The sequence below is a fragment of the Cebus imitator genome, unplaced genomic scaffold (genome assembly GCF_001604975.1).
Source record: "Cebus imitator isolate Cc_AM_T3 unplaced genomic scaffold, Cebus_imitator-1.0 Scaffold116, whole genome shotgun sequence".
Taxonomy (NCBI): Eukaryota; Metazoa; Chordata; class Mammalia; order Primates; family Cebidae; genus Cebus; species Cebus imitator.
The window spans coordinates 4,874,764-4,900,865 of NW_016107431.1; the positions used below are offsets into that span (position 1 = coordinate 4,874,764).

The window sequence follows — 26,102 nt, forward strand, 5'->3', positions numbered from 1 at the left end:
GCCCGTCCCGCCCCGGAGGGGGTCCCGGAACGCCCTGCGCGCGCCTTCGGGAGGCGGGGCTGGCTGGGCTCGCCGCGCGGCTGCGGTCGGCTCGGTGTTCTGAGTCTTAACCTCTCCGCTGGCCGAATCCCTGCAGGAAGCCAATTCCCCGACCCAGGTGAGTAGCTGCAGGATTCGGCCCCGCGGAGGCGGTTGCGGCAGGCACGAGGTCCACCGCAGGCGCCTGCGCGCTCTCCCGGCAGCCAATCTGGTGGCTGCTTTCCTGCTAGTGCCCTTTGACCCGGCGTCCCTCTGGCAGGCAGCTGCAGGCGCCGAGCGGCGAGCCTAGAGACCTCAGATGAGCCAACGCTGTCACTCTTACCCTTGTGTTAGTCTGCATTCTTTAGTTTTACTGCTTTTTACACTGCTTTATCACCCGTCCCACCGGCCCCCTTGCTGCCTCCTCTTTGGGACGGAACCTCCTGTCGCCTCGGTTTTTCCTTGTCTCCCCGGCAAGTTGGAAATTTCGGGACTGATGGAATCCTTTTTCAGCACCTTCTCCTTGTGCCCGCAGACTGCCTCTGGGCCTTGAGCAGACCGGGAGAGTGGAAGGACGGAGGCCTGCTGGGCTCAGGGTGCAGAGGAAAGGTAGCTGGCGCCTGTCTCAGCGCCTCTGGGCATCGGGAGGAGACTGCTGGATGGCGAGGCCGCTGGAGATGCTTTTTCCGTTCATCTGTTAACGTGTTTGGCACTGTCATCTTAGACTCTTACCCTTTACTAGTAAAGTCTCGGTATGCAACAGTGCTGGTTTAGTGTTTTTTTTGTTCCTTTTTCCAAAGAAGCAACTTGAAGTACAGGCAGTTATAACTATTTCGTTTTATTGTTACAAGACCCAACGGATAAGTGTCAGGGGAAGGGTGGAAGTGCTATAAAACAACTAGGGGGCCGGGCGCGGTGGCTCACGCCTGTAATCCCAGCACTTTGGGAGGCCGAGGCGGGTGGATCACGAGGTCAAGAAATCGAGACCATCCTTGTCAACATGGTGAAACCCCGTCTCTACTAAAAATACAAAAAATTAGCTGGGCATGGTGGCGCGTGCCTGTAATCCCAGCTACTCAGGAGGCTGAGGCAGGAGAATTGCCTGAACCCGGGAGGCGGAGGTTGCGGTGAGCCGAGATCGCGCCATTGCACTCCAGCCTGGGCAACAAGAGCGAAACTCCGTCTCAAAAAAAAAAAAAAAAAAAAACAAGGGGTGGGGGATACTGTTGATTATGAACTTGAAAATAAGAAAAATGGGACTGGAATAGGCTCTTCGCCTTAAAGTATTCAGGTAGTAGTTTGAAAAATATATATAAAGTAAAACAGATATTGGTGTTACTGTGTCACACTGTTTGCAAATCACTTTCATGACAACACATCTTTGTATCCCACCTGAAAAAACCAGAGTGCTGTGAATTTGTGGACTTTCAGGCTCAATGCAGAAAAACACCCTCTAAAACAAACAAGCAATAAAACATAGCAATTAAAATACCATTTCCAAAGCTGTTGCTGTTATTCGTGTGATAAATAGTGAATGTATGATCAGAAAAATAGAATAAGCTGCCTTTAGATTACGATTGGGCTACAGTTTATGAAGTAGGTAACACTTAATCGCTGTTTATTAAGTACATAATCTTTAATTGAAAACATAACCATATAGCAGCAGCTTTCATCTTATGTCACAAAAATAACCGTGATGTATCCTTTAAATTTGACTTGTCTAATACCTTAAAGGAAAGTAGAATAGTATCAGGCCAAGAACTTGAGTTCTTGAGCCAGACTTGATCTGCTCTTTGCTAAGTGATTAACCTCAGCTTGGTTGCTTGGCCATTTGCCGGCCCAGAGATTTTGAAAAAGTTACCAACTGCTCAGTTTCGTCATCTGTATAACGGGATTAAAAATTCTACTTCATAGGTTGTTGTGAAGATTAGAATGGAAGATGAAACTATATCTAACTGAATTTCTGTTAACCAGAGGGTACAAGTATTTATAGTAAAACTAATCTGGGCAAGGAAGCCTTGGTACAGAAACTGATTTTGAAAGTTACAGATGTGTCTTCTAGTATTGGGTTCTGTTTATCTCTGGTGGCTTCATATAGAATAAATTTAGAAGAAATTAAAAAAAAAAAGGCACCAGAAGCTTGTGTGATTTAATTTAGTTAATGGTAATTAAAAGGGGAAGTATTTTTGGCTTTTCTGAGTTACATGATAACAGCAAATAGTTTTTGAAGTACTAACTCATACCACCCTGCCTCTGAATCTCTTGGAGTCTCGTAGCTAGCCGGATATGTCCAGTAATTTTTTATTAAAATTCACTAAACTTCAGATCAGTATTTCAAAGGATTAAATGCACAAAACTCACAAAATAGAAGCTATAGCTTCAAAAGAACCTATTGTGTATGAGTAATGTAAAAAGGCTTTTGAGGAGAAAACAGGTTTTCAGTAGCCAATACTTTGAGTAGGTTCCTGTTTTGGAAACATACATCTGCAATTAACTTGCAATTTTTTCCTTATAGTGACTTATAAGACTTTTCTTTTTTTGAAGCTAAATTAGTTCCTCTACCCGTTTCCTGCAATATCAGATATTTCAGGGATCTCAAGGGTCATTGTGGTTTTGCAGTGTTGAAGATGGATGATTTTTTCTATTAAATTGGATTTTTAAAATTATTGGATCTTTATGATTCTATATAATATGTTCAGTATACACTGTAAACTTATCAAGTGTGTTTACTCTCAGTAATCTTTCTCTCTATATATGTATGTGTGTGTATACTCACACAAAAATATATACATATATACACATACACATATATATATATATATACTGCCCAAAAACCAATCAAACACCAAAGAGCCAGAAATTCACTTTTTTCAGCTGAACATTTAATGAACACCATGTGGAAGAGATGTTATACTGTACTAGAATGGGAAGATAAAGACTCCATTTCTGAAACTTAAGTTAGGAGCAATCTAGTAGGGGATATAAATGCATAGCATGATATAACCCATAAGAAATGACAATTTAAAAAGTAAATACTCTTAACAATAACATATATGAGGAGTAAGTACTTTTCACTGTGGAATCAAGAGGTATCAAGAAGAGGCAGCATTTCAACTTTGACTTGAAGGTGACTGGTATTTCAATAGTTGGTCGTATAGAGAAAATAGGCACTTAGAATAAAATGTGTTACATTTTAATTGCTTGCCAGACAACCATATTTAATCATCATCCTAGACAATTGTTCACATTTATTTAGCAAGCCACATGTTTCTGAGAGTTTTACAATATTAACTAATTTCATCCTCACAAAATATGAGTGAAGTTATAACTCATTTTATAGGTGAGGAAAGGAACTCAGAAAGATTAGGTCAGTTTTGTAGGTCAGATAACTAAAAAATGGCACACCTGGAATTTGGACTCAGTCATTTGACCTATAGAGATCATATTTTTATTTTTTTTATTTTTTTTTTTTTTTTTTTTTTTTTTTTTTTTTTTTTTTCCATTTATTTTTTTTTATTTTAGGTTTTGGGGTACATGTGAAGAACATGCAAAATTGTTGCATAGGAACACAACTGGCATATTTTTAATCTCCGTGTCCATCTGTGTTTATTTAGGTTGAGATGGCTTAATTTGGATACAGAGGATAAGCCAGAGCCAGTAGATCCTCTCGTAAAATTGAGCTTGTGTGTCATCTATAATAATGTGGTAAACACACATTTTAACTGAATCAACGAAGTAATGTAAAATGGGAAGATAGAGGGATCAGCTTAAGAAATTACATTTATAGGTAAGAGAGAGATAGAAAAAAAAACAGCTTCCATAAATGGACATTTTGTGCTTTGTATTCATGTGTAGATCCAGAAAATGAACCTAAGAAAATGTTTAAAGTTTCCATTGTTTCCTGTGTTTCTTCACTTTTCATTTATTTATAAATTCATTAGTATTTACTGTTTAATTAAAACATTACTCTTTCAATTTGTCTTGCATGATTCACAGAACAGTTTTGTCGTTAGGCAAAACAAATATCCTCTTTTTTAAGAAAAGGCTAAGTGACCTTCCGGGATCACACAACTAAGTCAGCATGACTGATTTGAATTTACATCTTCAGATTTTAAGACCAATATTCTTTTTATTATATATCTTGATCTTTCATGCATCTCACCATACAGCTGAAGTCAACATTTCAAAAATCAATGCCTTATTCATTTCTAAATCTGTTAGTTGTTTCTCCTTTCTCTGTAACTCTTGCAACATTGATTACCATTGATTTTTTGCTTATAGAATACCTACCTAAACTTCTTCCTTATGAAGTATTATGTTCTAGTTTTAGACAACAGAGTAAGAAAGTATCACTGTCTCACCCAGACGTAACTATTTTTTTTATTTTATGTTTATTTCCTTCTGTGTGTATCTTTAATATAGTTGATATGATATTACATCAAAATACTATTTTTGCTTCATATCTCATCAAAAATCTCCCTTTCTTTAAGAAAAGGGAAGTATTTATTGTGATGTCAATAATTTGAAAATTTCAGGAAACAAATTAAAGTTGCGTGCCAAAATGGTTGTATCACCATTTTGTATCTATTAGTGCAACAGGACTGCCACAACTCAAATGTAGAATTTCATTTCCTAGAGTCATGCAGTGCAGGGTCTGAAAGACTTTATGATTTGGCGCTTTCCAGAAATAAGAAGGTATTTAACAGCTCATATCCTTCAATTTACTGCTGGGATAAATAGCACAAATATTTTCTTTATATTTTTCCTGCACACTCACCAAATGGTAATATTTTACTACCTTTGCTTACCATTATACACACACACACACACACACACACACACACACACCCTTACCTATTATATATTGCATTGTATGTAAGCATATATATAGTGTATGTGGTGTGCATGTATGTATGAATATGTGTGTATTTATGTGTGTATATGTGTGTGTGTATCCTCTTTTAATATATTGTCTGATGCTTCCTCATGATTAGTTCTGGATTAATTTTTAACAGGAATACCATAGCAGTGATTCTGTGTTTTTCTCAGTACAACTTCTCTGGAGACTAATGGTCATACTTATTTGCCCAAAATTAACTAATGAAGCCAGTTTTGATCACTATAAATTGGTATTTTGGTAGCTTTTCCACTGTTGTTATGTCCCCATTTTTAATTAATTAGATATCTTCTGGAGGAACATTTTGCCAATATGTATATAGTTATTAAAAAAAAAATCTCCAGACCTGTCTACCTATTCCTTTACTAAAAGTTCATTTACATAGCTTTTTATTAGAGAGGGAGGGAACTGATGTGTTAGAGTGCAGGGATGGGGAAGAGTTAGGATATGAGGTAAAGTGTCAGAAAAGGTTTAGTAATCAATATTGTTTCTTAAGAGTTTTATAAATTTTAAATACATGTAATTATGTATATATATCATAGATATTTATATTATATGTAAATATATGTATGACATGTGTATCCATATATAACAAAATGCTTAATATGTAAATACACACATATGTATGTGCATGTGTACATATACACATGTATATGTGCCTGCATGCATTGATATATATGCACAGTATACATATTGTGTGTATACGTAATACATATACATACGTGTTCATAATTGTGTGTGTGTATATTTATATATATATATGCACACCATATTTACTTAAAGTTTGAAACAGACAAAACACAATTAACTTTAGTTAGATATGCTTGTGTGGTGGGAAAACTATAAAGAAAGATGAGGCATAATGGTAAACACGAAAGTCAAGCAGTTGCCCTTAGGCAGGGAGAAGAGCGGGACTGGATTCAGTGGGAATGCAAGAAGTGGAAAGGAGCTTTTAAGCTGGCATATTTCTTTTTGAATGTTTATATGTTTTAAATTAGACATGTCTTTTATACTATCCTTTATATTATTATTTATATTTATATTATTCACTATTCATAATTAAACAAGATTGACCTTAAAAATAATTCCTACAATTTTAACTGTAAAAGAAATATGCTTGGTTAGTGTTTCCGAAATACACATATAATAGAAGCAGCAGTTTGTAGGAAGTTTTGCTTGTCTGGCTTTTTTATTAGAGGTATGTTTTAACTTAATTCTCTAGAGTAACAGCACATGATATATCATAGAAACTCATAAATCAGTTAATGTCAGCATTGTGCCAAATACCTTTCTAATAAGAAATTTGTATATAAAATATTTGAATATTTCATTCATAAGATGTATATGTACTTATATAATATACTTACATATATATATATATGTACACCAATAATGCCTTTTCTTAATCAGCCAAGAAGCACTGCACTAATATGTGTCCATAAACATACTTACTAAAACAAAAACACATATAATACCATTTTAGAAGTTATAAGTTACTGTTTGTAATCTCTGTTCAGTAAGATTTTCAGAGTCATAAATTATTTTTTTATGTTTTGAGATGTTTTCTTGCTCTATCACCCAGGCTGCAGTGCAGTGGCACAGTCATGGCTTACTGCAGCCTTGACCTCCTAGGTTGAAGAAATCCTTCCCTCTCAGCCTCATGAGTAGCTGGGTAACACAGGCACATACTACCATGCTCAGCTAATTAAAAAAAAAAAAAAATAGGGCTGGGGCCTCCCAAAGTGCTAGTATTACAGGCATGAGCCACCATCCCCAGCCTAATGAATTTTGTTTAAAAAATTGGGAATATCTAACTGGTGGTTTTCTTTTTTCCCTACTGTCATTTAAAAAATTTTGTCTGATTCTATTTTACTTCAAAATGTTATTTAAAATGAGTAATTTTCCCTTTTATGAAATTGTTATACTAGTTAAAATAATTTTGGAAAATCTGTTTAATGTCTGGGATTTTTATACACTCATAAGTATATTCTTTTTATTAACTGTGATTTGTAAATTTTACACTTAGATTTAGAAAATTTTAGTGCAGGCCAGGGATGTAGTGACTCATACCTGTAATCCCAGTAATGTGAGAGGCTGAGACAGGAGGATCCCTTGAGCCCAAGACTTCAAGACCAGCCTGGTCAACATAGAGAGACCCCGTCTCTACAATAAAAAAAAAAAATGATTTATTAAAAGAAAATTTTAGTTAATATACATAAAATATTCCCTTTCTACATTCAGTAGACATGTAATCTGTTCAAGTAATGAAAACCATATTTTAATATCTTAAATACAATTTCCTAAGGGTTCATCTGACTAAATGTAGTTGGCATACACATAGTGATATATCCAAATGAATATTGTCATTTATTCTAGCCATAGACTCTTTTTGTAGACATTGATATATGATGATATAATTAATATCACACTGTACTTCCTTAATTTTACCAATATATTATGAAATCTGTTTTAATTATTCAACATAATAAAATTTATGGATTTTACTTTTAATGTTGAATATATTAGAAAATATTGTTGATAATACTAATTATCTTTTTTCAATAAATTGCAGCAAAACACTATTTTGGAGTTTAAAGTATGTCATCATGGCAAAGTTTCGGAGAAGGACTTGCATCATTTTGGCATTTTTTATTCTATTTATTTTCTCTCTGATGATGGGTTTAAAAATGCTGAGACCAAATACAGCTACATTTGGAGCTCCTTTTGGACTTGATCTTCTTCCAGAACTTCATCAACGAACTATTCATTTGGGGAAAAATTTTGACTTCCAAAAGAGTGACAAAATCAACAGTGAAACAAATAGCAAGAATTTAAAAAGTGTTGAAATCACTATGAAACCTTCCAAAGCCCCTGAACTTAACTTGGAAGAACTACCACCTCTGAATTATTATCTACATGTATTTTATTATAGTTGGTATGGAAATCCACAATTTGACGGTAAATATATACATTGGAATCATCCAGTGTTGGAGCACTGGGACCCTAGAATAGCCAAGCATTATCCGCAAGGGAGACACAACCCTCCAGATGACATTGGCTCCAGCTTTTATCCTGAATTGGGAATTTACAGTTCTCGGGATCCTTCTGTCATAGAAACTCATATGAGGCAAATGCGCTCAGCTTCAATTGGTAATTGTGTGTGTGTGTATGTGTGTGTGTGTGTATGTCTGTATATATGCTTATAAATTTTTTTGTGTAACTTTAAATTGCTAATCAGTTTTCAAATTATTATTAATTGTAGTGTTAAGCTCAAACCTCCAAATTAAACTATATATATTATCTTAAACATCCAGGCAACCACCTTTTAACACTGTCCTTAATGCCTTACTGTATATTGTTTAATTTTTAAATTTTGGACCATTTCTGGCTATATTGTTGATTTTTAATTTAATTCACTTTCTCAATTTTATTGAATTATGATGTACATTAAATACAGTGAATTTCTCACTTTAAGTTTACAGCTCATTGATGTTTCTCAAAGGTATATACCTGTATGAATATCACCCCAATCAAGAAGTAAAATATTTCTGTAGCCCAAAAAGTTTCATCATGATTCCTTTATTCAGGCCCACCTTCTACCCCACTGCTGAAAATCGTATACATACCAGCTGGGTCTGACCTCTGTCAGATCTGATTTCTATGAGATCCAGAAATGGATCTATCTTTTGCTCAGCACAATATTTTGAAATGTACTTAACTATCAGTAGCTTTGTCGTTTTTATTAATGAGTAGTATTCTATGATTTTGACAAATTTGCTTTTACATTCACCCGTTGATAGATATCGGGGCTGTTTCAAATTTTAGGCATGTAGCACATAATTTGGTGTTGCTTTTCTGTTTAAAATTATTCCTACAGTCTCTTCTTTCTTAATGTCCATTTTCATTTGTGTTTAATGTAATAATGATATGATTTTAAATCTGCTATTTTTCTGTTTATTTTCCTTTCCACCTATGTTTCTTTTTTTCCTCTTTCTTCCTTCTCTTACATTATGTATGTGTATTATTCAATTTTATATTTTCTTCTGGCTTATGTTTATTCATTCATTTTATTTATTTTATAACTGTGTAGCTTTTTACAATATACCCCTGTAACTTAACTGATTCTTATTGTTGTTCCCACCTCTTCTAACCTTTCCCTTCTTCCCTTTCCTTCTGGCACTCCAATTATATATATATATATATTTAGATAGAGTTATATTGTCTCACAGGTGAATTATAGAAAAAACATAAGTTGGTGCCTCAAAATTCTTGTTTGTTAATATGTACTCTTTGTAAAACCTTCCAGTTTCTGCTTTATTTATCTTGTTAGTGCCCCTACCAGTAGAGCTAAAAGAAGAAATTGGGTGTTCTGAATTTTTCTAGCTCTACATAAAGGCATAAATTCACTGTGGAGCTGCTGTATATAGAGAGAAACACAAGAATCTTTGGTAAACAGAACACTGTAGAATTCTGTAAATCTGTATCAGATATGTGCAAGATATCTTGTTTTCCTTGTATGGACTAACTTTTTTCCAGTAGTTATAAAATTTAACTTTCTAGTATACTAAGAACTTTAGTTTCTATGTTCTATCTGTGTTATGACATAAAATAGGCTTGGGCGGTTAAGATAACATTGACTTCTATGTGGTCAGTATGTATGTGTGTGTCTGTCTCTATTTTCTATTTGGAAGAATCTTTCCAAATGATATTTTTCTGTTTTTAACAAAATATTTGTGTAACATTTAAATCTTTATTATTATTTCAAGATTGCCTTGATATGGCTAAAAAACTATGCTAGATTGACAGAGAAAATCGTTGTGGTTTAAAGTTTTAATTTTCATTTGCAAATTGAATAGTATACAATGAGGGTTTTTTCCCCTCCGATATAAATATAACTATTATGTGAATACCTATTTATAATATATAAACATATATAAATCATATTTATAGTAAATATAAATTTTATATATAAATAATATTTCTGTTATACTATGTTTGGGATAGTTTGTAGTCAAGAAAATTTTCAGTTAATATGTTTGTTCTGATCTCATATTTATAAAGACCTTTTCCCCTGTGTAATATTTTACCATTATATCATATATATGAACATTAATTCTAAACATTTACAATAATACAGTCATTTTGATTTTAAATGTTGACAGCTTCACTACTGATAGAAATATTTTACTTTTTAATGATTTTTCTCCTAGACAAAATTAAAAAGAAACCTGGATAATAAAAGTGACATAATCAATTTATAAATAAATACTTTCTTAATGAGTTAAATATTGAATTATACTCATTGTTAGCAGGCAAAAAATAATTTGTTGGAATACTAATTGAGAACCCTACTTTAATCCAGGGAGCTGGCATGCTGACTCTGGCATTCTTTGAATTGAAGAAGTTAGCAAATAAAGGCTATTTAAGTTGTTATATGGTTGACTATGCTTTGACTACATATTTAACATTCATATTTTTCCTTTGATATAAATGGCTTCCCTTTTATCTTAAATTGAATTATTGTATGAAGTAATTATACTGTTGTATCACAGAGTACAAGTTGGTTGATTTTCTGCTTTTACAATTAGAAATGTGATGTGCATAAATCCTAATGGCTCAACCCTTCATTGAAAAGAATGATAAAATTAAACTAGTGATGTTATGTTTAAAATCCGATTATCATTATAATGTATCAGATACATTATAATAGCATGTGATAGATTTGTATCCTTTTCAAGTCTTTTAAGTAAAATATTGCGTATCATGTATTCTGTCCTCTTGTATTGCTATATTACAAATCTAAAAATACCAGATGAATACCTTCTTATTTTATACAGTTTTCTAAAACCTCAGTAGACTAGTCAGAAAATGGCCTCCAAGGTGTCCACATCCTAATTCCCACAATCTGTGAATATATTATGTGGCAAAAGAGAATTAGGGTTGCAGGTGCAAAAAGTTGCTAATCATCTGACCTTGAGATGGTATTATCCTTCATTATTTGGGTACAGATAATCTAGTCACATAAGTCCTTAAAAATAGAAGAGGGAAGAGAGAGTCAAAGGGATGCAATGAGAGACTTGACTCATTGTTGCTGTCTTTGAAGACAGAACAAGAAGTTCGTGAGCCAAAGAATGTGGTAGCCTCTACAAGCTTGAATGTCAAAGAAAGGGATTCTTTCCTAGAGCCTCCAGAAAGGGATGGTATCCAGTCCAACACCTGGCTTTGATCTTGGCATATTAAGATACATATCATCACTTCTGACATGCAAAACTGTAAGATAATAAATTTACATTGTTTTAAGCAACTAAATTTGTATTAATTTGTTATGGCAAAATAGAGGACTGCTACATTTAGCAAAACATAGTGTACTCTATGACTTTAAAATTACCTTCCCTTTCTTTCAGTTTAGCACTAAATACTGTTTGAGTTTCCATGATCTTCCAAGTTTGTGCTAGATTCTGGGGACATAAAGATGAGCAAGTTCTTCCTTTGTTTTCTTAATTCTTGTCTCACAAACACCAGATGGATGTAAACATTAGAATATTTCCTGAAAGTATGAAATATTTGTTTTAGTAAGGATACAATTCTTATTGCTGAATTTTCTGCCTTAAAAAAATGTGTACATAAAAGTAGAAGTTACAGTGAGATGAATTAGATGCATAATGTTTAAATGTACTTAATAACGTCAAATATGTTATCATAAATTTTCCTTTTATAATAACTATTTGTATTAAGTTTAAAGTTTATGTTTGTGACTGTGGAGTGGTGATATTCCATAAAGCTTTCATATTGCTATAGATGCCCAGCCTTTGGTTTCATTGATTTTCCCTAGAAAAGCATGTATACTCTGCTGTTGTTGAATGAAGTACTTTATACATTTGAATTGGTTCAGGTTCTTCCTAGCATACTAAGGCCTTCTCTATCCTTGAAGATTTTCTGTCTACTTGTTTACTGTCTACTGATAAAGGAATGTTGAAGAGTCCAAACAAATTTGTGAATATGTCTATGTCTCTTTTCAGATCTGTCAGTTTTTTCTTCATATGTTGCAAAGATCTTTTGTTACGTGCATTAAACATTTAGGATTGTTACGATTTTTGGATAATTGAATACTTTCTTACTATATAATATTTCCATTTATTTCTGGTAATTTTATTTGTTCTTAAGTCTGCTTTGACATTAATATAACTGTCTAATTTTCCTTGATCAGTGTTTGCTAGGTATATCTTTTTTCATTCTTTTATTTTATCTATGTCTTTGAAGTGGTTTTCTTGTACATTGCATATGGTTGGGTTCTCCTTTATTTAATACAACATGAAATTATATTTTAACTTGGTGCCATTATACTATTTGTACCTATGATTATTGATATGGTTGGATTGATTAAATCTACCATCTTGTTGACAGCTTCATGTTTTATTCTTTGTTTCCTTTTTTTTTCTGTTTTCTTTTCCACTAGTGGAACAATTTTTATGGTAACATTTAGTCTGCAGCATTTACTTATCATTTATAACTTTTTTCTTTTTTGTCATTAACTCAGAATTCTCCAAATATATCTTTATATAATCACTTTCTACTCGCAAATGATACATGCTTCATGTATAATGTAAGGTCTTCATCACTGATATTCCCAGTGTGTCCCTTCCATACTTTGCTATTGTCATAATTCTGTCAGATAAGACATGATATTTTACTCTCATTGCTGTAGACCAGAGGTTGGAAAGCACTTTCTATAAAGGACCACCGAATACATATTTTTGATTTTGTGAGTCCCTCACTCTCTTTGCATACCACACTCGGCTGTCTCCTTATCGTGTGAAATGGCCATAATCAATAGATAAACGAACATATAGATGAATTGGCCTGCAAAAGGCAATATTTGGCCAGTGGGTCATAGTTTGCTGATGACTGCTTTTGATAATCAGTTGTTTTTTATGGTTATTGAAAGTAAGAATGTTTTTTACATTGATTTCATTTCCAGTTTTCCCCTCTATATTTTAATGTAGATCTAAGTGAATGTCTGGTATCATATTCTTTCTCTCTTAAAAATTTCTTTTAACTTTTCTTGTTTTACTGGTCTTGCAATGAATACTTTCAAATTTTGTTTGTATTCTTTATTTTGAAAGATGTTTCATCTGCTGTGGAATTCTAAATGGGCAGGTTTTTGGGAATTGTTTTCTATTGAAATTTTGAAAATTTACTCCATTTCTTTTTTTCTTCTTTTTCTTCTGTCTTCTGTCTTTCATGGTTTCTGATGATTAGTGTGCTGTAATTTAAAAGAATCTTTTTATATCCTCATTTTCCTGTATGGATATGTTTGTTGTTGTTGTTTTCTGACTGCATAATTTTTTTTCGTTTTTTCTTTTTTTATATTTTGATTTTTAGTAGTCTGAAAATGATATGGTTAGTTGTTATTCCTGTTGCCTTTGGTATTTATCCTTCTTGGTATTCTCTGAATTTTTTAATCTGTTGCTTTGTGTCTTTCATTAATTTTGCAAAACTCGTAGTGATTATTTTTTTCTTTTTTTGAGGAAGGAGTCTTGCTCTGTCGCCAGGCTGGAGTGCAGTGGTGCGACCTCGGCTCACTGCAACCTCTGCCTCCTGGATTCAAGCTATTCTCCTGCCTCAGCCTCCCAAGTAGCTGGGACTACAGGTGCGCACCACCACTCCCAACTAGTTTTTGTGCTTTTAGTAGAGACAGGGTTTCACCATGTTGGCCAGGGTGGTCTCGAGCCCCTGACCTTATGATCCATTTGCCTTGGCCTCCCAAAGTGCTGGGATTACAGGTCTGAGCCACAGCGCCCGGCCCGATTATTTTTTTCAGGTGAAACTTCTACCTCTTCTGGGTTTCCATGTGTAGTAGAACTTTGATATTTATTTCACAACTACTAGATACATTGTTCTATTCTTTTCCCCAGTCTTTTTTCTCATTATGGTAATTTGGGTAAGGTAATTTCTTTTGACTTGTCTTGAAGTTTCCTGATTATCTCCTCCGCTCTGTCAGTGAGCTTATTAAAGGCACTAATTCATCTTTTTAAATAGTTTTTCATCCCTGGCATTTCTGTTTTATTTGTTCTTTTTTGTTGTTGTTTTATTGAGACTGGGTCTTACCCTGCCAGGCTGGAGTACAGTGGCTCCTTCTGGGTGCAAGCAATTATCTGCCTCAGCTTACCAAGTATCTAGGATTTCAGGTGCCCACCACCACACCTGGCTAATTTTCGTATTTTTAGTTGAGATGTCATTTTACCATCTTGGCCAGGCTGATCTTGAACTCCTGACCTCATGATCTACCCACCTCAGCCTCCCAAAGTGCTGAGATTACAGGTGTGAGCCACCGCACCCAGCCTGTTTTATTTGTTCCTTTTTTTGTTTGTTTTCTTCATTTTAAAGTTTTTCTTTCTCTATTTCTTTTTATTATTGTGATTATACTTTAAGTTCTGGGGTAAATGTGCAGATCGTGCAGGATTGTTACATAGGTATATGAATGCCGTGGTGGCTTACTGCATCCATCCCCGTGTCATCTACATTAGGTATTTCTCCTTTTCTTAAAAAAAATTTTTTTTAAAGCTCCCAGATGCCTTTAATATGCATCCAAGCTTGAGAACCACTGATAAAAAAACATAGGAAATATACAAAGTTTAATATATTTTTCTTTATGCCACCAAAGACCAATTACAAAATATGATGCAGAGAAAATTCCACTAATAACAGTATAAAGTATTCATATTAATAGAATTACCATGTGATTCAGTACTTCTAATTCTGGATATATACCCCAAATAATTTAAATCAGGAGCTCAAGGAGATATTTTTACACTCAAGTTTATATCGGCATTACTCACAATATCAAGAGTTGGCAGCCAATTAAGTGTTCATGGATGAATGAATGGATAAAGAAAAATTTGATATATATTATATGACAGAATATTATTGAGCCTTTAAAAGGAAAGAAATTGTGACTCATACTACAACATGAATGAAACTTGATGATGTTAAGCAAAATAAGCCAGTCACAAATGATCACCATTCGAAGTGGTATCTCAGTGTGGTTTTGATTTGCATTTCTCTAATGACTGGTGATTATGAGCATTTTTTCATATGTTTCTTTGCCTCATAAATGTCTTCGTTTGAAAAGTGTTTGTTCATACCCTTTTCCCACTTTTTGATGGGGTTGTTTTTTTATTGTAAATTTGTTTTAGTTCTTTGTAGGTTCTGGATATTAGCCCTTTGACATATGGGTAGATTGCAAAAAATTTTTCCCATTCTATTGGTTGCCGGTTCACTCTAATGATAGTTTCTTTCGCTGTGCAGAAGCTCTGGAGTTTAATTAGGTCCCATTTGTCTATCTTGGCTTTTGTTGCCATTGCTTTTGGTGTTTTAGTCATGAAGTCCTTGCCTATGCCTATGTCCTGAATGGTATTGCCTAGATTTTCTTCTAGAGTTTTTATGGTGTTAGGTCTTATGTTCAAATCTTTAATCCATCTGTAGTTAATTTGTATAAGGTGTTAGGAAGGGGTCCAGTTTCAGCTTTCTGCACATGGCTAACCAGTTTTCTCAACATCATTTATTAAACAGGGAATCCTTTCCCCATCGCTTGTTTTTGTGAGGTTTGTCAAAGATCAGATGGTTGTAGAGGTGTGGCATTTCCTCTGAGGCCTCTGTTCTGTTCCATTGATCTATTTCTATTTGTTCTTATAGTTCCCACGTCTCTTCTGAACTTTCTTACCAAAATTGTGTGTTAGGCACTTTTCCCATTAGATCCTTTAAGATATTTATTACAATTATGGTAAATTCTCTCTCTGATGATTCCAACATCTGTCTCATATGTGAGTCTGGTTCTATTGATTGCTTTGTCTCTTGGCAGTAAATTGTTTTTTCTTGCTTTTTTCTGTAACTTTTAATGGTTTTTAAAGGTGTGTCACCTGAGTAGGACAGTGATAGTTGTGTTTATGTCTGAAAATGATCTTGCCTTTTTTTCTCCTAAAGTTTTAGTTTGAAAGAGTGTTTGAGATGTTTAAAAGAGGCACTAAGTTTCCTATGAACATATAACACATTTTTAGGGGCTTGAGGTATCCAAGTTTATCTATAATTATACTGTCTCCTTGTTATTAAATGTTATTTGTAATCACTTTTTAGGTGTTTTTACTTCGTGTGATGCATTCTCTCATTTGTGCTTTTTAAAACAAACCTTTGGATTATCAAGTGAACTTATCCTTCATTTTACAGATGTGGAAGCTTATGTAAAATAATTTATCTAAAGATATATATCTATCAAGTAACAGAATAAGGACTCAATTCTCTAGGCCTATCTGATTTTTTTACCCTATATACTTAACTGTTACTTGAATGTATCACTTTACTAACAAAAACAAAAATTTGACTATCAGTTATATTGAAGGTCCTGTAATAAGGGATATGGAAGGATGACGTGAGCAACATGACATGATTGTTTGTAATTAGTTTCCTGATATTTTAAGATTGGACTTCAAAGAGCATCCTAGAATTTGCTAAGTAATTAAGATGACACAAATACAGAGTAGTAGATCTTACTTATAAGTGATACTCAGTTGGCTTATTTTGTAGATACTTCTCTGGTTACTGTATCAAGGATTCATGGCCATTGTAAATTGCCAACACTCCTCAGACATAAGACAATCACTTCCATGATTCCTACGCTAGTATTTATTCAGTGCTGTAGATCACTGTATAATGATTAATTGAACTATGGATCACAGTATAGGGATAGAATTAGATATCTGGAAGTCATAATTGATGCAATAAAGAAGCTGAAACATAACATTGTAAGAGAGAAGAAAGAACATTCCTCCCAAGCCATAGAGAGTACTTGAAAAGAGGGTAAAAGGGGAAGAGAAATTACTAGACCAAGAATGAGGTGGTTAGTTTATTAGGAGAATTAGAATAATCTGGCAGTGCTGTCCAGTAGAATTTTCTGTGATGATGAAAATGTTCTATATGTGTGCTGTCGAATACAGTAGATACATGGTCATATGTGGCTATTGAACACTTGAAATGTAGCTAGTTGTTTCTTCAAGAAAACTAAATTCTTTTAAATTTTAATTTATATGGTAGATCTGGGCATTATTTTGGATAGCATAAGACTAGAATGTAATCAAGCCGGAGGAAAGAGTAAAGAAATGGTGCAATGGAGATCATAGTATTAAGTTGCAAAAGATCTGCTGGCACAGTGGCTCATGCCTGTAATCCCAGCACTTTGTGAGGCCGAGGTGGGCGGATTATGAGATCAGGTGGGTGGATCATTGAGACCATCCTGGCCAACATGGTGAAACCCTGTCTCTGCTAAAAATACAAACATTAGCTGGGCGTGGTGGTACACTCATGTAATCCCAGCTACTGGGGAGCTGAGGCAGGAGAATTGTTTGAACCCGGGAGGCAAAGCTTGCAGTGAGCCAAGATCACACCACTGAACTTCAGCCTGGTGACTGAGCAAGAATACCATCTCAAAAAAGGAAAAAAAAAAAGATGCAAAAGATCGTGTGTGTACATGTGTTTGTGCATACTAGGAGAGGGGTATGGTTGAAGAGGGAGGGAAAAATGTGAGAAAAAAACAGAACATTGTAGTTGGACCAATATTTATTGAATACTATAGTCTATTAAATGGAATTTTATTTGTATACCTAAAATATATCATGAAAGGTAAGAATTATCTGTGTTTTGATGGTGAGGCCACAGAAGCAACAAGTTAACTTGCCCTTAGTTCATGTAGCTGAAAAGTGGTGAGATATTTAAATACATGTTTGAAGCCCCTGCATATTCTACTATACTGCCCTGCCTCTCACAAAAAGAAATGAAAAATAGTAGATGAATTAGGAAAAGGACAAAAATAACAATTTTCTGAATTTTCCAAGGTAAGTGCTGATTATCTTTTCTTTTTAAACTATGAAGATAATTGTTAAAAGTATGTGTAATGGCAATATCTAAAGTTTTCACAGGTTGTTTCTGTTGTCTTGTTTCTGCTGATTCTTGTGCATGGTGTATTTCTTTGTGTTCTTCCTTATCTTTGATTATATACTAATTATTGTTTTTTAAAAAAATACTTTTTGTAAATAATTTGAGGCCCAAGAAGAAGATGCCTTTGTGCAGAAAGGATTTTCTTTTGCTTTTGCCTGGTGACTGTTTGGAATACCATTTCTGGGTTACCTTAAATTAGGTTTAAAGCTAGAGGACTGTACAAGCATTGTGAACCTGCAATTTAATTCACTGTTTTGAGAGTTGGTTTACTTCTGTTAATTTTGCTTGGGGGAAACAGATCCTTGCTCACTTATCGTTCTGGGTTCACATTTTTCCTTCAATTTGGCCAGGAAGTTTGTTATACTTTTCAGCTCTTTGACTTTAAGACATTTTCTCCCCATGTTTTATGTAATAATAATGCTTATTTTCATGGAGAGTGCTTGGTCTACTATTAGAACAACTGTTATTTTAAACTAGTCCACTATTATTAGAAACAAGAGTCTTGTTTTATTTTTACTTTTATGGAAGAATACATTGCTTATAATTTTCATGTGATTCATGGCATAATCTTTCTGTTGTTTAATATTTACTTTTTATAATTTTTTTCTTTTTCACATATAACAATTTTTTGCTGGTCTCATGTTGATACAACTTTTGTTGTCTTTCTTATTTTCATTGGCGACATTATTCTTATAAGCTGGGCTAGTAATCTTACAAGAGTGTAAGTGATTGCTTATAAAATGTTGGATTAATTGTCTCCAGACATTTTTCTCACCAGCATTCCTCTCTAGGCTCTGCCTCCCTCTGGCTAGCCAGAGTTTCCCTGAAGCCTCATGTGTAATAGGTTGTTTTTTCTATCTTTTGTTCTAGTTGCCATACTTCTTTTCAGAGTAGACTGGGGACATAGGCATTATTTTTCTGTTAACTTTGATTTTGTTGCCCTAGATGGTACTTATTTGTACATGGCATGGCTAGCACAAAACTTAGGTCTTAAAATGTAGTTTTCTGGCAGCTTCTTTCCTTCAATTTCTTGATTTCCACATGCTTCCTTTTGGTACCAATGTTATTTATTTCCCTACCTTAAAGAGTCTATTGATTTATCTAGAAATCAGTGCCATCTTTCTAATGACTGTCCATTTCTTTATATATATAACAAGGCTTTGAATTAATTGATCTTAAATATTCTGTCTCTAGTTTGTGATTCCCATGTATTTTATGTTTCTAACATGTAATATATCAGTTTAAAAATAAGTAGACAGGCACTACAGAGAGGAGCAGTAATTATTTTATTATGTTCAAATCTTCTGTTAAAAGATATTGATCTACACAAAAACAGCATACAAATGTTTATAGCAGTTTTAATTATAATTGCCAAAAATCAGAAGCAACCAAGATGTCCTTCATTAGGTAAATGTATAAATATACATACAGTGGCATATTATGCAGCAGTAAGAAATGAACTGTCAAGTTATAAAAAGATATGAAGGAATCTAAAATACAAGTTGCTAAATAAATGAAGCCAGTTCTAAAAAGCTACATACTTTATGATTGCAACTACATGACATTCTGGAAAAGGCAAAATTATAGGCAGTAAAAAGCTCAGTTATTGCTAGGGGTGAGGGGGAGAGGGAACAGGGCTGAATCAGTATTTCACAGTGGGTTTATAGAGCATGTAAAGCTAGTTTGTCTGCTATTGTAATGGAGGGCATATGGTATAATGGAATTGTCAAAACCTGTAGAACCATACAACACAAAGCGTGAACCATAATGTAAACTATGGACTTCAGTTAATAAAAATCTTTCAACATTGGGTCATCAATTGTAGCATATATACCACACCAATGAAAGATGTTAGTAATAGGGAAAACCATGTGGAGGGTGGGGGCAGGTAGGAAGAAGAGTGCATGAGAACTCCATACATTGCTATTTTTATGTAAACTTAAAACTTACTCTAAAATAAAGTCTGTTAACTTTTACAAAAGCATATTAATGCCTTTTTATGACCTAAAGAGGTCGTAAATATTGACAAAGAAATCAAATAACTCCATGTATTCTGAAGGAACTTAACAAAACCACCTTGTGTAAATATGTTCTTTTATTGTTAACTATTTGGTACTTACTATGCCCTTTTAAGAATGTCTGCATTCATGTTCCTGTCTTTTCCCTTTGTTTTTGGTCTTTTCTATTAGGTGTACTAGCCCTCTCTTGGTACCCACCTAATGCAAATGATGAAAATGGAGAACCTACTGACGACTTGGTACCCACTGTTTTGGATAAAGCTCATAAATATAACCTGAAGGTATTTTATTTTATTTTCACGCTATACATAAGTTAATTCTTTTGGACAAGAGGATTGTAATAACAGTTTTTGAAATAGTTATTTTAATTAAAAATGATAAGGACTTAGAATCTTTTAAATACTACTATATTTCATACAGAAAATTTCTATAATTAATAGGAATTTCAATCTTATCTAAATTATATTTTAGATTCTTTACTGTGTTTCTAATCATGTTTTTAATTTTTTATTTTATTGTAGAAAAGAGAAATTGAAAGGTTCTTTTGTGAAGATAATACAGTAGTGAAGATTTTTGTGTCTAAATGTCTGAGATGTCAAACATCTACTAAAATCTAGTAGTATTGCCATATAACTTTACATATTTGTAAAGTGGTTAAAAAATAAACTTAGTCAAATATTTTTCAAAATCCAATTTTCATTTAAACTTTATTTAAAAGGCACAAACATACAAATACACACCTGTGTACATATAGAATACAGGTGAAAGTTTGAAGATAGTGGAAAATCAAGCATATTTGATGCAGATATTAAGGTGTGTTACAAATGAGGGAACATTTCTCATAGTCTAAGATTTTATTTCTTTCATAAATGAATCATGGAAACAAACAGGAGTGATGGTTAAAAGGAATTAAATAGCACTACAAAGGAAAATTTTCTACTAAATAGCAAGTAAATAAGCATTGTTTTTAATATCCAAAAATACTTTTTAAAAATTGGTCTTGTATTAGATAGCAACATTAATTCTAATAAATTCACAAAAATTATAACCAGAAAGAAATTAAAAGAATCTAAATTGACTATCCTAGAAAAAATATATTAAAGGTGATTGAACAAATGTCTTCCCCAAAGTACCAGGTTTACCTATCAGTTGTATTCAGAATAGTTGATTTTTATGATAATTGAAATACAGTGCCAACTATACTCATTATCTATTGTTGCATAACAAATTATTCCAAAACTTGGTAGCTTAAAACAATAAACATTTGTTACCTCACACAATTTCTAAGGGTCAAGCATCTGGAAGTGGGGCTTAGTTGGGAATGTCTGGTTCACAGTCTGTCAAGGAGGTTACAGGCAAGCTATTAGCTGGAGCAGCACTCTTCTGAAACTGGAGGATCCACTAACAACTTTCTCAGTGATGGTTGACAGGCTTCAGTTCCTTGCAGTAGATGTACTGGGAGACTCTGTACTTCTACATGTGGGCCTCTGCCTTCACTAGAGTAAAATTGATCTGAGAGAATCTAATATCGGGGCTGCAGAATTGTTTTTGTTTGTTTGTTTGTTTGTTTGTTTTTTGACATAAATCTTTGCAGTGACATGTTATCATTTCTGTCCCATTGGCACAATGTGGGAGGGAACTGCAAAGTTGTGAATACTAGGAGGCGGATATCAGGGAGACCATCCTAAAGAATCGCAACCACAGAAGAATTCTGAATTCATTCTACAGTAGCACAATTTTTATTTAAAAAAGGATAGAACAAGAAAGAAACTTATAGACTGATCTCACCAGTAAAGATAGATTGAAAATTCTTAAAGGAGATTTTGATAAGAAGTGTTTATTAGCAAGGATTTAAGAATGGTTCTAGGCATATGAAATCTGAATCTAAATTCAGGCCTACATTCAATCTGGCTCAACCACTTTGTAGCTATATAAATGACTCATGTCTCAGTTTCTTCATTTCTAAAATGGAAATAGCAAGAAAACCTTCCTTACATACAGAGTGCTTATAAAGAATATATGAGATAATAGATATAAAACATACATTCCTGTCTGGCACAGAGTAAGCACTAAGTAAATAAAACTTCACTGGTTATTTAAAGAAAGTAAAACATGATCATCTTAACAGATACTGGAAATTTTAGTAAATAAAAATTCATTGTTAATAAAGTCCTTAGTAACCAAATTTCTTTAGTTTGATAAAGGGTGTTTCTTAGTATCTTATTTCAAACAGTATATCTGATGGAGAAAAAGTAGTGTCATGCTCATTCAACCAAGATCAGCACAATATTATGATTTAGTACTGTTAAGGAGATTCTAAAAGCAGTTTAACTAAAAAATGCAAAAAGAAATCGTTCTAAATAAAATGATTTTGTTTTCTTTGCAAATGGCAAATACCTACAAAACCCCTGAAAATTGTCTAAAAACTATTAGAAATAATGAGTTTGTAAGGTGCCTGGAATGAAACTATGTACAATTCAGTAAGATTTCTATATTACAGCACAAAACAGCAAAGAGTACATTGAAAATAACATCAAGTATGTAGGCAAAGAAATCTTTAGCATTTTATCAAAAGATATGAAAGACCTGCATATATGACATTCCGTGACTTTGATGAGAAGATTCAAATTGCAGAAGGAGTCAATCTTGCAAACATTTCTATTTCTTTTAATAACATTTATAAATTTAATGCAGTTGTAGTTGGAAATTCTAATGAGATTTTAAACACAGAATTTAACAGACTAATTCCAAAGTTTATAAATATGTTAGAATCAAGTAAGAATTTAAAATTCTAAAAGTAGAATTTTTAAAAAATGAAGGGAAAATTTGTCTTCCCAGATAACAATATACACTATAAATTGGTGGAAATTAAAGAGTATAACATTAGCCTCAGTATGGGGAAAGAGATGGATAGAGTCCTGGCACTTAATATGGAAATATAATATGTAATTCAAAAAATCAGGTGTAAAAATAATATTTATTCATTATCTTGTCCTCATGAAACTGCTTTATTTTATTTTTTTTGTTTTGGTATTATCCTCTATATTCTGTGTCCTTGGACATCAGGTAACTCTTACTCTCTGCTTGCTCATGTTTCTTAGAGTTTATTCTTCTTGTTCAATGCATTGTGTTTGCAAATCTTAATGAAAATGTGAGGTTGGGCACAGTAGCTCACGCCTGTAATCCCAGCACTTTGGTAGGCCAAAGGTGGGTGGATCTCTTGATGCCAGGAGTTCGAGACCAGCCTGGCCAACATGTTGAAACCCTATTTCAACTAAAATACAAAAATTAGCTGGGCATAACAGTGCACACCTGTAGTCCCAGCTACTTCTTGAAAGGCTGAGGCTTGAGAATCACTTGAATCTGGGAAGCAGAAGTTGGAATGAGCTGAGATTGTGCCACTGCACTCCAGTCTGGGCAACAAAGTGAGAATCTATCTCAAAAAAAAAAAAAAAAAAAAAAGTGATTTAGTGTCTTTTAACTGGAGACCGTTTACCCTGATCTCAAGATTGCTACCACTCTTAAAATTTGCTGAAGCTTTTTATTTGCTCTGTAACTTCTTGCAGTTATATTCTAATGGAGGATAGTCTGGTTTGTCCAATACTGGTAATTGAGCCCTGTAAGATATGTTGAAATGTTGCATTTCAAATAAAAAATATTAAACATTAGTTTTATATTAATTTTCCTTTTGCAATCTAGAAACTGAGTAGTTATTGGAGAATAGAAATGGAACTCTAGGGAGTGAGAAAGAGCTAAATAGGCAAGCATTTTTTTATTCTTGACCGTAAAGCTGCCTCTTCTTTCTAATTTACTATCCTGAAACTGTTAAGACAGCATCTCTCAAATTAGCTAACTAGCCAAGAGCTGTCACCTACCACGTCCCTTGGTACCTTTCAGTGAGTTCTTATTGGCATTTGAAATCTGAAAATAGGCAAGCCTCCAGGTTCTGGCACCCAGTCTAAGATTGAGTAAGTGATTGATTTATCTTCCACAAAAGAAATCCAGGACTGCTCTTCTGTCAGGGCCCTGCCAAAATCCTGGGAGATGGGAACTCAAGAAACTGGCTATTATTTAGTGCTTTCAGGAAGTTTTTAAAGAGAAAGTGAAAATGTTATGATATATGAGGATTGGTTGGCTTTTTCTCCTGTTTAAAGTGTCTGTGTAGAAGGAGAGTGTGATGAGCTCAACCACTAATTGCCTATTTAATATTGCCAACATACTTGATCTCTCTGTGCTACCGAGTTTATATCTAATGATCAGAAAAACTTGGAACATCATAGACCAATGTTTTCAAAAATTTTTAGAACAGTTTCTTGGCCTCATGTCTGGTGAGGAGCTATATATAGACAAAGAATAGACCTGGAATCATGAGACTAGAGCTTGTTCCAACTGAGTAGCACTGAAGTCTTATATTAGTTCCTTGACCTTCTTGGCTTATCCCCTTCATTCGTACAATGACAATGAAGTCATAAGATAGTTTTATTATTGGATTTGTCTATGATTTCTGTTGTTGTGGAACAGGTATTTTTCCTAATTCAATAAAATGTAGTAAATTCCTTTTTTTTTTAAAGAATGGCAAACTTTCCTTCTTCTTGCTAATATAAGGAAATTTTGATTTGTTTAACGAATGACAATACCTTACTAGTATTACTTAATATGCTGAGGCAATATGATAGGAAAAGATTAATGAAGTTATAGGTTGTGTGCTGACAAATTGGAGCCTCCAATGCATATAACTGACCATGTCTAAATCTTTAAGTGTAAAATGTGTTCATTAGTAACATCTCTTTTTTCTGTCTAATCTTCAAAGCGTGGAAATACTCTTCCCTTTTTCCAACATGTTGATTAATATTAATTAGATTACTGCCCTCCCCCAAAAAACCCTTCCATTTGTTAATTTTATTCTAAAAATATTCTAAGGGTTTTAATGTATTCATTCTCCTTTAATCTTTATTGATGTGTTTCTCCTTTAATTAGTTTTTGTTTTTTGTTTTTTATTTTTTTTATTTTTGCTCTTTCTACTTTTGGAGGTAAAAATAATTTTTCTTTATTTTTATTCCTTTTAGTTTAGGGATGGAGTATTTTTAGGGAATGAATGTGTCTCACAGTTAAGCTTTTGTTATATAGCTCATTCATTTTGATTACATAATGTTTTTACTCATATTAGTCATTAAATATTTTGTGATTGTAATTTTGATTTGTTAACTTCAACCAAGAGTCATTTTAGGTAAATGCCTTTTAAATTCTAAACAAACCTACAAGAAGAGCAAATGATTCATGCTTTAGTTATTTTTCATTATCTTTAGCAAATGTGACTAGGGCTTTTTTTTGAAGTGTGAGTGAAACTAAAATTTTAATCATGATTTTTTCAAAGCAATACTTTTAAAATATACTTCTCTGCATGTTTGCTAGAGAAAAGGCTGTTGCACTTATAACTGTCATTGAGTAGGCTGGTTTTGCAGAGAGTATAAAAATCAGAGCTGGATTTTAATTAGATCCCATTTGTCTATTTTAGCTTTTGTTGCCATTGCTTTTGGTGTTTTAGTCATTAAGTCCTTGCCTGTGCCTATGTCATGAATGGTTTTGCCTAGGTTTTCTTCTAGGGATTTTATGGTGTTAGGTCTTGTGTTTAAGTCTTTAATCCATCTGGAGTTACTTTTAGTGTAACGTATCAGGAAGGGGTCCAGTTTCTGCTTTCTGCACATGGCTAGCCAGTTTTCCCACCATTTATTAAACAGGGATTCCTTTCCCCATTGCTTGTTTTTGTGAGGTTTGTCAAAGATCAGATGGTTGTAGATGTGTGGCGATGCCTCCAAGGCCTCTGTTCTTTCCCATTGGTCTATATCTCTGTTTTTGTACCAGTACCATGCTATTTTGATTACTGTAGCCTTGTAGTATAGTTTGAAGTCAGGTAACATGATGCCTCTGGTTTTGTTCTTTTTGCTTAGAATCGACTTGGCTATGTGGGCTCTTTTTTGGTTCCATATGAAGTTTAAGATGTTTTTTCCCAGTCTGTGAAGAGGGTCATAAGTAAACTCCAGAGCTTCTGCAAAGCAAAAAAACAATTATTAGAGTGAACTGGCAACTAACAGAATGAGAAAACATTTTTGCAATCTACCCATCTAACAAATGGCTAATATCCAGAATCTACAAAGAACTAAAACAGATTTACAAGAAAAAAA

General features: G+C 33.6%; 1 protein-coding gene across 2 annotated transcripts in view; it reads left to right on the forward strand.

The window, feature by feature from the left end:
• The first annotated feature begins 5 nt into the window (after positions 1–5).
• MANEA (mannosidase endo-alpha) overlaps positions 6–26,102 on the forward strand; it is a 35,224-nt gene continuing 9,127 nt past the window's right edge. Inside the window, exons 1-3 of one of the 2 annotated variants that reach the window (XM_017538884.2) lie at positions 6–157; positions 7,488–8,065; positions 20,092–20,201. In XM_017538884.2, coding sequence (XP_017394373.1) covers positions 7,522–8,065; positions 20,092–20,201 — 654 coding nt within the window. In that variant the 5' untranslated portion in view covers positions 6–157; positions 7,488–7,521. The remainder of the gene's footprint in view (positions 158–7,487; positions 8,066–20,091; positions 20,202–26,102) is intronic. The other variant, XM_017538885.2, reaches the window with a different exon arrangement.